General features: G+C 40.9%; 1 protein-coding gene across 1 annotated transcript in view; it reads left to right on the top strand.

The window, feature by feature from the left end:
* LOC145405075 (glutathione synthetase-like) overlaps positions 1–10834 on the top strand; it is a 68616-nt gene extending 57782 nt beyond the window's left edge. The window contains exons 9-13 of the mRNA XM_080276585.1: positions 151–304; positions 680–784; positions 4209–4322; positions 5615–5772; positions 10708–10834. Of these exons, the coding sequence (XP_080132711.1) occupies positions 151–304; positions 680–784; positions 4209–4322; positions 5615–5772; positions 10708–10834 (658 nt within the window). The remainder of the gene's footprint in view (positions 1–150; positions 305–679; positions 785–4208; positions 4323–5614; positions 5773–10707) is intronic.
* The last annotated feature ends 3198 nt before the right edge of the window (positions 10835–14032 follow it).

Here is a 14032-nt window from a genome sequence, read left to right as displayed (position 1 = left end):
AACTGCTTGTACATTTACTGATTTGTACAACAGGATTAATATCTAAACCTCTTCCTTTCCTTCCCATCCCTAGTTGGTAATCTTTGAATCCATTCCCTACTCTTCCTTCTTCAGTGGGTAATAACTTATCCCTTTCCTTCCATTCCCCAGAGATGGAGATGAGGTGGCAGTAATCTACTTCCGTGCAGGATATGAACCTGGCCATTACCACAGCGAGAAAGAATGGGATGCACGTCTCAGCATGGAAAGATCACTGGCCATCAAAAGCCCTAGCATACAATACCACTTGGCTGGCACAAAGAAGGTAAATTGTAGGAAGAATTAAGTTGAATAGTTTTCCTGATCTGGATAAAATAATTTGAAGACAGCAGGAAGCTACACAAAAATTACTAAACTTCCATTGGTGTCTTCAGAGTTAATTTGCCAGGTTTTCACATTTATAACTACCAGTTGTATGGCTTAAGATGCAGTGTTGTCAGACACATTCCTGACTTACAATGACAACTGTCTGTACTCATTCAATCCATTTTTTTTTTTGGCATGAAGAAAAAGTCAGGATGATGGTGATGATGATGTCAGTGTCATTGTTGATAATGATATCAAAGGTCTTGATAATGAGGATGAGAATAAGGATGATGACAGAGGGGATAGTGGTGATGATGACATATGTATATTTCAGGTGCAACAGGAGATAGCTGGACCTGGTGTGCTGAAGAAGTTCCTTTCAGAATCTGAGGCTGAATTAGTTGGTCAGCTGTTTACAGGCCTTTACACTCTTGATCGGGTAAGTCTTTTACTTTTTACAGTTGTGGTTTTACTCAAATGGATGCCTGGTGGTCTAGTGGATTCAACTGCTCCAACCATATATGGCTCATAAGTGTTTAAGTTTGAGTGGTGATGAGTTTATTGCTCACAAATAGTCACTTGGGACTAGCAAATGGCCTTTCTTGCTATAAGTATATAGACATGTGGCATAGCTCCAGACCATTATGCTACTGATGAAGCAATAAAGGTTTAGTTGATGGATACATGGATGAATTGATGCTTTTGATTCATAATCCTCAATTTTTCAATGTTTCCTACATGAATTGCAAGTGCTTCAGTTATTTGATCAGTATTACTTTTTTCTTTCTATTTCAGTTTGATATTTTATGAAATCAGTACCCTCAGTTTTCAGAAAACAAAGATTTTTTTATTTTCCCATATATAATCATTAGTAGTGGTGATAGTCATGTTAGTAGGATGCACACACCTTTCGTTCACGTGATGTAATGCATCTGTCAGGTGACTGCCGACAAACCAAATGATTATGGTACCTGTAATCCAGAAAGCCATTTACTACAGCTATGCTGTTGTCAAGTGGGTTAAGGCACTCCAGCTGGATGGGACTCATAAAGGTTCCCATATGAGGATTGATTGTTGTTGTTTGTTGCATAAACCCAGTCTCCCTGACTGACTAGACATACTGACTGCAGGTAAGCAACCATTCTTTGGGACAATGCAAGAAACACAGTGCAGAACATGTGCCGTATAGAGAACCAGTGCCTCTTTGTCGTAGACAATGCCTGACCTGGGCCAGACGAGGGTCTCTCCCACTGTGAGGTGCAGGGAAATATGGATGCCACATCTGTGCCACTCAGAGTTCACAGTGCTACCTCATATAGGCTCCTTGTCAGCACTTGAGGGATGATTGGGATTTATTGCTCTCACATTGTGACTAAAGGGTGAGTGAGCTGCTCTCCCTTGCCTGTGATTTTTTTACTAAATAGGGTAGCCCTCAGCCCTTTTTATATTATTTATTTTGTTTATTTATTTATTTTTTTAGGCAATCATACTACAAAATGTAACTCACATTCATTTTTTTTTAATTATTATTACCACACAGTAACTCCTCATTTAACATACTACCACTTAACATATATATATATATATTCACAGTACACACACTATTTTCGCGATATATACTCTCACAAAATTTCATTTCGCGATGGCAAGGGAACGTTTTTTTCCTAAGAGTCCCGCGATTTTCCTACGATTTTTGTGAGCCCCCACATCTCTGCAGTCACTTGTTTTGAACCAATCATCGAGGAGATGTTTGAAACAGATGAATAAGTCAATGACAACAAAGTTCAGGAAGAACCCTTACCTGTCCCACCAGGTGAGCCAACAACTCACCACTTCACTGACTTGCTGGCAACCACTGCTCGTTTGAAAGAGCAAATTGAGGAATGTGATGGGAGGCCTGAGATCAGGGACACCTTCTTCCCAGTGGTCGACAGACTTCTGGCTAATTACAAGGACCTTTTCAAAGCCAGAGTTCATGCACGTCATCAGATTCTGATAACATCATTCCTATCCTCTCGTATTTAACAAGCCCAGGCTTTGGAGAACATACAGGCTGGGGAGGACAACAGTACTGTGGACGAGGACATTGACAACACTGGGGAGCTTGATGATCTCCCACTGGATTTTGAGGGCTTTGATGTTGAAGCATCGGGAAGTGGTGGTGTGGGGGACTCAACAGTGGTGGCGGGGAGCAGTGAGGGGGCAGGTGGTAACTAACCACTGCTCCCAGCCTCGGAACTTATCTTCAAGCGCCATCAAGCAGTTCAGCCTAAGTGTCAGTGTTAGTAAATTCTTTGTTCAGTAATATATGTCTGATTAACTGTATATAATATATAGTAGGGGTATTGTGTCATTAATGGGTAACTAAGGGGAAATGAGGTGGCTGATCCCAGAACCAATTACCACTTATTACGTGTAAAGAATATGCACAAATTTCGCGAGTTTGAGTTTCGCGCCGCAATTGCAGTACCAATTAGGCGTGAAAATAGTGACTGTACTATATATATAAATATATATATATATATGGAAGTGAAGTTAGCAGGGGAATGAAAGATAAAAATGGTAGATTACTAGTGGAGAAGGGAGAAAAAGTGAGCAGATGGAGAGAACACTTTAAGGAATTGTTGAACATAGAGGATGGAAGTAATGCGAGTATAAGTGACTGGGGAATGGTTGGGAGAAGGAGGGAGGTGAGAAGACAGGAAGAAATCAGTAGGATAGAAGTTGTGGAAGCAATGAAGAAAGTTAAATTGGGGAAAGCCCCAGGAATTGATGGAGAGTGTGGTGAAATGCTGAAGCATAGGAGAGAGATAGTAGTAGAATGGATGTGGAAGATGTGCACATTGGCCTGGGAGGAAGGTAGAGTCCTGGAGGATTGGAAGTTAGGTATAATTATTCCCTTGTACAAAGGAAAGGGGGAAAAAGAAGTGTGTGGTAATCATAGGGGCTTTTGTCTTCTTAATATAATAGGAAAAGTGTATGGTAGGATACTTATTGACAGAGTTAGAGAAAGAACAGAGAAATTAGTTGGAGAAGAACAGGGAGGCTTTAGGAAGGGAAGAGGTTGTGTAGATCAGATATTCATTCTTAGATCTTTAGTGGAAAAGTTTCTAGAGAAGGGATAGAAGTTGTATGCGGCTTTCATGGATTTGGAGAAAGCATATGACAGGGTGGATAGACAAGGATTGTGGAAAGTGTTAAGAATATATGGAGTAGATGGGAAGTTGTTGAATGCTGTGAAGAGTATGTACGATGGTGCGAAGGCAGCACTGCGTGTGGATGGTGAACTAAGTGAATTTTTCTCTTTGAAAGTTGGGTTGAAACAGGGATGTGTCATGTCTCCATTGTTGTTCAATCTGTACATGGATGGAGTAATAAAAGAGGTACAAGGTAGGGTAGTGGATGTTGGAGTGGCCCTGGTGAGAGAGGATAGTGTTTGGAAACTCCCTGTACTGTTGTTTGCAGATGATACTGTGTTGTTGAGTGAAGACGAAAGGGGGCTGCAAGGCTTGGTGGATGAGTTTGGGAGTGTGTGTAAGAAACGGAATCTAAAGGTGAATGTAGGGAAGAGTAAAGTGATGGTCTTTGTGAGAGGTGAAGTCAGTGAATGTACAGCGAGGTTGGATGGTGAGGAATTGGAAAATGTGAGTACGTTTAAGTACTTGGGTAGTGTGATGAGTAAGGATGGAGGTTTGGAGGGTGAAGTGCTTGAAAGGTACAGCCCCAGGTTTATCTGAAATGTGAACGTGCACTTCATCCTCACCCTCGGTCTTCCTCCCTCCCTCCATGAATTCCATAAATCACTGATGGAGTCGAGAATTTTGATGATGATGATGTGGTTAAGTTTATCTGGTGCTCCACAGACTGCAGAGGGTGACCGTGCTGTACAAATGGGCATTGAGAACCCCGACCGTTTTGTTCTCAAGCCGCAGCGAGAGGGTGGTGGAAATAATATATATGGTGCAGAAATTAAGGAGGTAAAGTATTAATTTTGTAAACCAGTCGTAACTTAATAGAGATTATTATCACTTTCTTAAAATTACCATTCATATTATCATTTAGACATTTTTTTATTGCTGTCTTGTTGCTTTTTCCTTGTTGCCCCAGACTCATTTGGTGTTGTTGTTGTGAAACCCATATGACTAGACCAAAGTTGTCCTCCCCTGTAGTCCACCATTCCCTTTTGGAGGATAAGGAGGGTATTGAAGGAGGTTTTTACAGTTGAGTCTCTGTATACACAAGATAGGTTATGTAGAATCTCTTGCTAAATCAAGTTTGTACAAACCAGTGACAGGTTTGCATGTAAAATAAGAAATTAGGTTTTGGAAACAAAATTTCCTAACATATATCTATATTTTTTTTTTTAAGCTGAAAGCACCTCTTATAGGCCTGCAAATATGGTATATTAAAAATTTTATTCTTACCACAGGTATCACAAGATGATTTTTTTAAATAGAAATTTTCCTTATATTGAAAGGTTTACGGAAGGCTACATCTAATCTCTCCAGTTTGAAAAAGTAGCACTAAACCTGTTCAAAATTGTCTAGGAGTAATGTGCAGAAAGTGAAAAAATGCTTTTTTGGACTGAACTTGTGTGTGCTTCAAGTTGCTGAGACATCTGAGAGATGGCCAGGAGAGGGAGGCATACATCGTGATGCACCATGTTCATCCCTTACATGTAGTCTCTTTCCTTGTTTCTGGGTCCTACATCTTGATGTCCCCAGACAATTTTATTCAACTGATTGAGAAGCTGTTCAAACTGGAGGGATTAGGTACAACCATCATCAACCCAGAGCTGTATAAAAGTTGCCTGGTGGTAGGGTGAGTAAAATGAAGAAGACGTTATTATAGTAGAGGGTTAAATACACCTTTTTAGCACAGTTTATGTTTAATTTTTGCCAGCTCCAGAGTATTTTATTCAACTTAGGGGTGAGTTTTGGTATGACGGATGTAAGCTATAGCCGTCATTAGTCCCTTCAACATTATAGGTCTTTTCTTAATTTAGGAAAATTGTGTTGAAGGAGCAGATATACAGTACAAAACTGCATCACCAGATTGAAGGGGTTAGCCTATTCAGCCCAGGGGCATCATTTTATGTTATTTTCACCATTATCAGATTCTTGACTTTTTTCACCAGATTGGTAAAATATAGTACCATAGTAATAAGATCTTTTAATACGGGAGGCCTTCCGTAATTTAAAGAAAACAGTCTTGCAGTAGCAGCTGTCGTGGCATTATGGATATTCAAGGTGTTAAAATTTGCTACAAGGTCCTAGAACGCCTGAAGGACAGCCAGGAGAGGGAGGCGTACATCCTGATGGACCGAATTCGCCCCCCAATACAACAGAACTACCTGGTTCGACCTCACCAACAGGTTTCTCTCGCCGAAGTTGTCTCTGAGCTCGGTATCTTCGGGGTTGTCCTTGGGTAAGAAATTATTTATGATTCATTCACTTTAACCTGGCACTGATTTTTTACCATGTTTATTGTTGAAGTAAGCAATAACACTCTGCAGCTTATTGTTAAAGCAAGCAAGAACACTCTCCGAGATGTATTAGGGTGTGGATGCCTCTACAGTACCACACACAGCACAAGTGTATCATTTAGGAAACTAGTAAAGCTAAACTGGATCTTGAAAGATCATTGAAAAGTTAATGGAAAAGTAAGAGGTACTTCTTAATGACTTTTCTCAAAATTTTGTCACCATATTACTAAATAAAAAGCCAAAAAGTATCACATTGAACACCAAAACTGGGTTATCATAGAAAACATAAAAGCTACAACAAACCTACGCACAATGCTGGAAAACCTGTGGAAAAGTAGTAGGTGTTGTTTATTAGCTTTTCCCAAAATTTGCTCTCATATCGCTAAAAAATTCCAAAAGTGCCAAAATGAGCATTAAAAGTGGGTTATCTTGAAATTATTAAAACAACAGAGGATCTGACGAGCACATCATTGGAAAGTTAAAGTAACATCATCAGCAAGTTTGCACTGTCAGACACATTCCACACTTTAAAGTGTATATGCCTATAGCTTTGTTTCATGTAGTTCAGTGCAAGTATACAGTATTACAGCTGAGCATACTTTCTGTAGGACTTCTTTGTGACTGTAGCTCTTTCGCCTGAATCTGGTTCTTGGGTAGAAGATTAGTTATGTGTAGTATTTTAACCATAACTTGGCCCAGATTTTCATCCTTTGATTGTTTATTTCACATGGTTCAGTCTCAGAAAAAGACAAGCACAGCAGTTACTGTGGTTCTGTCACCTTAACATGTTTCGGGTAATTTCCATGAGTTACTGATATTTGCAAACTGTTGCATGTTGTTTTTGCATATTATGAATCTGCTATTTATGATATGTGCGATTTAGGAGATTCCACTGTACAGTGCTTCATAATATCTGCTAAGTCAGTCTGATGACTATCAAATAAAAAAAAGGATGCCAACCCTTAGCATGTGCCCCTCAATGTGCAGTTCATCCAGCTACCTTAATCCCCTGTCAGGTCTGTAACCTTAACCACCATACTTATCTTTTTCACACACTCATCCACCACAGCTATCATCTCACCTTTAGGCCTACCATGTCTCCTCCAACCTTGATACTCACTCACATACACCCTTTCCACCACCCTGTTTATGCCCTTTCATTCAGTATGACCATACCATCAAAGAACATTATCTTCAGCCTTATTTTTCACAGACTCCCTTATAACACATCTTTCATGAATCACATTATTTTTTATCCTCTCCACTCCCCACACTCATGTGCCTTTTGCAGTAGCCCAGTTATCTGTGCTCTAATTCTTGACTTGTCATTTTCATGTCACAGGAAAATCTCACACCCATATTTTAAGACATGTAATACAGTCAGTCATAGAGTAACGTGGACGATAGGGACTGGACAGGGACCGTGCTACTCAAACACGCGTTGCATCCAACCATCCATCATCCAGTCCTACATTACCCCATGAGGAACGTAAGAGCCCGGGGCTAGGCAGTTGGTCCCAACATTTAAGATGAGAGTGACCAGCCTCACTCATCTCTGAGTGGCATTACATGAGCAGTCAACCCGAACCACCCCTTGGATATAAACCTTCACCAGCTCAATCTGATTGGAGCACAATAATTACCCACTAGACTACCAGGCGCCAAAATTAGGTTATATGGTTACCACCCAGCGTAGTAAATGGTTTCCTGGTGTACATGAAACCATTTGGCATGTCATTCAGTGTAGAGTCACCAACAGGCAGAAGGAAGAGGAAAGAATGAAGGAAAGAAAGACAGAAAGGGAGTGTAAAGTCACCCGTAAGCAGAAGGGCAAGGAAAGAATGAAGGAAAGAAAGACGGAAGAGGATGGAAGGATGGAGGAGAGGAAAGGGCAGACACCTGACAGCAGCACTACATCGAGTGATACAAACAATATTTTTGCATGTACTATATAATGGTACAATGTATTCTGGCAACTTATCAAAACTCTTACTTTTACCCTTTCTTACCACCCTCCCACATAAATTACTCTTTGTTTATGCCGAGCATCAGGGAAAGCAATGAAAGAGATATACCGGTAACTATTGTAATTAAGAACATGAATGGTATTAAAATAGCATTAACAAAAACAGACTACCAAGGACCGGACGAAGGACATGGTAATCGGAAAGTAGAATGTAAGGGGAGCGAATGATGAGGTGAAAGAGAGGGAGATTGTCCAGGTGCTTGAGGGTGCGAAAGTTGATGTATGCGGAATAACTAAAACGAAATGGAAAGATGAGAGTGTGAGAGAATGGGAGTATGGATGGGGTATATGTGCAGGAGTAGGTGAGAATGAGAGGGCAAAAGAAGGAGTATGTATAGTTGTGGGTAAAAGATGGAAGAAGAGCATAAGAGAGTATGGATCAGTTGGGTCAAGGATTGTGTGGGTAAGATTGAAAGTTGGAACACAAATGTGGGTGATTGTGTGTGCATGCGCTAACACAAGATCGTGGAAGCAGAGTGAGAGAAGAGTTCTGGACAAATGTGGAAGTGTGCATGGAAAAGTTTGGAAGGAATGAGAGAGTATTTTTGATCGGTGATATGAATGGTAAAGTAGGGAATGTGAAGGTGGATGGAATAGTTGGTGAGTGGGGTGTGCCTGCTGAAATAGATGAGAATGGCAGTGCGGTAGTGGACATTTGTGCTGGGAGGGGGTTGGTTATAGCCAATACCCTCTTCAGGCACAAAATGATCCACAGGTATACATGGCGAGTGATGAGAAGGGTGAGTGGTGAACTGAATGAAAGGAAGGCAATGATTGATTATCTGTGTGTGGATGCAAAAATGTATAATGGATGCAAGAGCTTATAGACGTTGGGGGAGTGGACTTTCTGACCACTACTTGGTGATGGCCAGAATCAAGATCCAATTAGGATGGAGAAATAGAAGAAAGGAAGGACAGGAAGAAGGAGTATTTGTAACAAGAGTGGAAAGGTTACAAGAGGATGAGGAAAAGGCAGAGTATAAGAGAAAAGTGGAGGAACGATTGGGCAAATATGAATTGGAGCAGATTGGGGACGTGGAAGGTATGTGCAGGATATTTACAGAAGAAATATGTGCAGCATGTGATGTGGTGTGTGGGATGAAGAGAAGACGGAGGAGTGTGCAAGGAACAGCGTGGTGGAATGAAGAGGTGAGACGGGCTGTGGCACAAAAGAAGAAAGCATACAATGAATGGATGAGAAATAGGGGCATGGAAGAAGTTGAGAGGTGGAAGAGAGAGTTATATGTAGAATGAAAGAGAGAGGTGAAAAGATTAGTAAGAGAGAGTAAGAAGAGAGCAGATGAGGAATTTGGAAGGAACTTGAGTGTAAAGTGGAGGAACTGTAAGAAAATGTTCTGGAAAGAGGTGAAAAGAGTAAGACAGGGTGGAAGTGAAGTTAGCAGGGGAGTGAAAGATAAAAATGGTAGATTACTAGTGGAGAAGGGAGAAAAAGTGACCAGATGGATAGAGCCCTTTAAGGAATTGTTGAACATAGAGGATAGAAGTAATGTGAGTATAAGTGGCTGGGGAATGGCTGGGAGAAGGAGGGAGGTGAGAAGACAGGAAGAAATCAGTAGGATAGAAGTTGTGGAAGCAATGAAGAAAGGTAAATTGGGGAAAGCCCCAGGAATTGATGGAGTGGGTGGGGAAATGCTGAAGAATGGGGGAGAGATAGTAGTAGAATGGATGTGGAAAATGTGCAGATTGGCATGGGAGGAAGGTAGAGTCCCGGAGGATTGGAAGTCAGGTATAATTATTCCCTTTTACAAAGGAAAAGGGGGAAAAAGAAGTGTGTGGTAATCATAGGGGCATCTGTCTTCCTAGTATAATAGGAAAAGTGTATGGTAGGTACTTATTGACAGAGTTAGAGAAAGAACAGATTAATTAGTTGGAGAAGAACAGGGAGGCTTTAGGAAGGGAAGAGGTTGTGTAGATCAGATATTCATTCTTAGATCTTTAGTGGAAAAGTTTCTAGAGAAGGGAAAGAAGTTGTATGCAGCTTTCATGGATTTGGAGAAAGCATATGACCGGTGGATAGACAAGGATTGTGGAAATTATTAAGAATATATGGAGTAGATGGGAAGTTGTTGAATGCTGTGAAGAGTATGTATGATGGTACTAAGGCTGCAGTGCGTGTGCCGTATGGATGGTGAACTGAGTGAATTTTTCTCTTTGAAGGTTGGGTTGAAACAGGGATTTGTCATGTCTCCATGGTTGTTCAATCTGTACATGGATGGGGTAATAAAAGAGGTACAAGGTAGGGTAGTGGATGTTGGAGTGGCCCTGGTGAGAGAGGGTAGTGTTTGGAAACTCCCTGTACTGTTGTTTGCAGATGATACTGTGTTGTTGAGTGAAGACGAAGGAGAGCCAAATGGTTTCCCATACACCAGGAGACTATTTGCTATGCTGGGTAGCAACCATGTACCTTAACCAACTTGTGGTGCCTGGTGGTTTAGTGGGTAATTAAGGCTCTCCAATCGGATTGAGCCTGTGCAGGTTTAAATCCAAGGAATGGTTGGGGTTTATTGCTCACATAATGCCAGTGAGGGATGAGTGAGGTGGGTCACTCTCATCTCAAATGTCAGGACCAACTTGCCTTGCCCCGGGCTCTTATGTCTCTCATGGGGCAACACAGGATTAAATGATGATGATGATGAAAATTAAGTGAGTATAAGCTAGGCTTTTGACTGTTTACTTGTGGACTGTGTTTCCTGCCTAGGAGTGATGATTCCATTGCCAGTTACTAGGAGTGATGATTCCATTGCCAGTTACTAAGCATGCAGCCACACTTCACTCTTATGACAGTATCTCTCAGAGTCAGAGTGAGTTAGCATACCTTCTTAATTTACAGAACTTCTTCTGAGATCTTCGAAAGCAGCTACTCTGGCCACATGTTGCGCACGAAGCTGTCCTCTGTCAACGAAGGAGGGGTGGCCGCTGGACTGGGAGCCCTTGACTCTGTGTTCCTCTTTGACTGATCACATATGCTGTAGTTTTGTCACTTTAACTTGGCCCATTTTTTCATTCCTTAGCAGCATACTTCACCAGTAGGTGTATTTCTGTTACCTTACGTTTTGCAGCTTATGTCATATTTTTTTCATCTTAACCCCTTCTTTGCCGACCCCCCCCCCCTTCAACGTAAACACTATGTTCACACCCCATACTGAGGGATAGTGTATGGTTTATTCCCATTTCCAAACTCTTCACTCTTTGTTGTTTGTTTGTACAGTATACCGATGATCACATAAACCCAACATGATGTTACTGTTGTAAAAAAGATTATGATAAAAATAACTCATTATATAAGTTTACATATCTTATGCTAAAGTACTGTTACCCAGGTAACTACTGTACATTTTGGCTTGAAAAAAATGTCATGCACAGATGAATGGCATATTTTTTTACTTTGTAAGTTGTGTTGATTCTGGGTGATAAATAATGGTCTAATGATGTCAGTAAATTAGAAACTATTAAGTGCAGCCATTGAATGTGATGCAAAATGTTCAGCTATTCCTGGATGCACATCCACAAAATGCACTTCCATGCTAGGCAGAACGTTAGGTCTAGCATCTCCATATTGATCAGACAGAAGCGTGAAGCGTGTGGACACGTGACAGTGATGGCGACCTTAAACCACTTGTTGATGAGAGCGTGGCATCACTAAGCTCGCCACTAATATCCTCCTCCTCCTCCTCATTCACATCAACCTCACTATCATTTTCGGGATCATAGTCACATCACTGTCATCTGCTGACACATCAGACACTGGTGCATCATCATGTGATACATCTAAATCACTAGCATCATGAGGAATAAACTCATCACTGTTGGTGCCAGAGACACCATGAGAGAAAAATATCCTGGACAACCTCTCTCGTGGTCAAGTGTGTGGTAACTGGCTCTCTCAGCAGGCCGAGGGGTATAATTGTTGCTGAATGTCTGCGGAAGATGTAGTACAATATCTGTAGTAGAAATTATAAGTAAAATAATGGTTGGTCTAAAAGAGGTTGCATCATAGGCGAGTGAGGAAGCCTTTGGAGAAAGCACAAGTCGGTCATGACATATGATGTCAGAATTCGTTTGAACTTCGTCTCAGTTTTTGTTGTCAAGACATAGAGCTGTTGCTGTCATGAGGTCCTCAGAAACAGCCTTTCCGGGCTACCCTGAGGCCCATATGCTGCCATTCATTAGCGGGAGTACCTGCGAACCTCAGTCGCGGTTCCGGTATCTCACAAGTGTTGCAAGTGATGTATCTAGGTACATTAAAACACATTTTTGGTAAAGAAGGGGTTAGCTAGGCCCAGACTTTTATATTTTTGAATCTTAATTCACATAGCTCAGGGGCAAAAAAAGACAGTGCTCTGGCTCTACATTCTTCCCATAGCTTTCCTCTTCTGTGACTGGTATGAAGTCGTAGTGTTCCTGGATAATCTGCTGTTACAGATCATCATATTATGGTGAGATGGCAGTTTTAGGCCAAGTTAGAGTGAAGAGAATTGCAGTTGTCAGTTTTGAGATGCAAGACTCATTCTTAATTTAAAAGATTAATCCTAGTACTGTTTACAAGATTTTCTGGTTATTCTTCATTTACAAGATTTATTTTGATTTCCATAGCTCCATCTGTAATGCGGTTGCCAGTTTGAGTAACAAGATTTATTCCTGATTTAGTCTATTCTGGATATACAGTACAAGACTTGTTCCTGATTTATGCAGCTCACGCCAGTTGTAGTCATCAGTTCTGTAGGTACAAGACATTCCTAATTTGCATGATTTCTTCCTGATTTACAAAATTCCTGAATTTTGTAGCTTATTAGTTTGGCATGGTGTTGGGTTGGTATAGTAACTTTCAGCCATATTTAGATTTTTCCATGCCAAATTATGATGATGTTTTGTTTTGTTTTTCGTCATGGGGGCACTTACCATGCCCTCACTCGATGTTGTGCTGCTCTTGAGTGTCTGCCGTTTCCTCTCTTCCTTCCTTCTTCCTGCCTTCCTCTTCTGTCTTTCTTTCCTTCATACTTCCCTCCTCCATCTGTCTATGGGTGACTATACTGAGTGACAAGCTAAATGGTTTCCTGCACACCAGGAAACCATTTACTTCGCTGAGTAGTGACCATATAACCAAATTTATGGCACCTGGTGGTTTAATTGGTAATTAAGGTGCTGCAGTCAGATTGAGCTGGTGCAGGTTTATATCCAAGGAGTGGTTGAGGTTTATTGCTCATGTAATGCCACACAAGGGTGAGTGAGGCTGGTCACTCTCATCTTAAATGTCTGAACCAACTTGCCTAACCCCGGGCTCCTACGCTCTTCATGGGGCAATGTAGGATTGGATGATGAATGAATATATATATATATATATATATATATATATATATATATATATATATCGTCATCATCTAATCCTGAGTTGCCCCATGAGGAGTGTAAGAGCCCGGGGGTCCTGACATTTAAGGTGAGAGTGACCAGCCTCTCTCATCCCTGAGTGGCATTACATGAGCAACAAACCTCAACCATCCCTTGGATAGAAACCTGCACAGGCCCAGTCCAATTGGAGTGCCTTAATTGCCCACTAAACCACCAGGTGCCATAATATGGTTATATGGTTACCATACAGCATAGTAAATGGTTTCCTGGTGTACAGGAAACCATTTGGCTTGTCACTCAGTGTAGAGTCACCCATTGGCAGAAGAGGAGGAAAGAATGAAGGAAAGAAAGAAGAGAGAGTGTAGGCAGAAGGAAGAGGAAAGGATGAAGGAAATAAAAACACAAGAGGAAGGAAGGAAGGATGGAAGAGAGGAAAGGGCAGTTACCCAAGGGCTGCACTACATCAAGTGAGTGTATATATATATATATATATATATATATATATATATATAATTTTTTAGTTACAAGATGTACTCCTGGTTTTGTAGCCATATTTGCATTATCCTTGAATTACTGTATGGTATGTTGTTGCAAGTTTTTGTTGATATATTTAAATATATACAGTACATACATAATACTGTAATTACTGAATGATGTATATTATGTTTATTTTTTGGAAGAGTACAGCACTTTATGCATTTAACTGTGTCCCATAGCATATTACAGAAGTGCATGCCACTTTTTGCATAGAAACTATTGTTCATTGGTCATTCATGGAGTAGTATCCAGTACATCCTCACTGGTATTTA

The sequence above is a fragment of the Coenobita brevimanus genome, chromosome 7, assembly GCF_032717465.1.
Source record: "Coenobita brevimanus isolate Jiangsu-jjx chromosome 7, ASM3271746v2, whole genome shotgun sequence".
Taxonomy (NCBI): Eukaryota; Metazoa; Arthropoda; class Malacostraca; order Decapoda; family Coenobitidae; genus Coenobita; species Coenobita brevimanus.
This window is presented reverse-complemented; position numbering and strand designations above follow the sequence as displayed.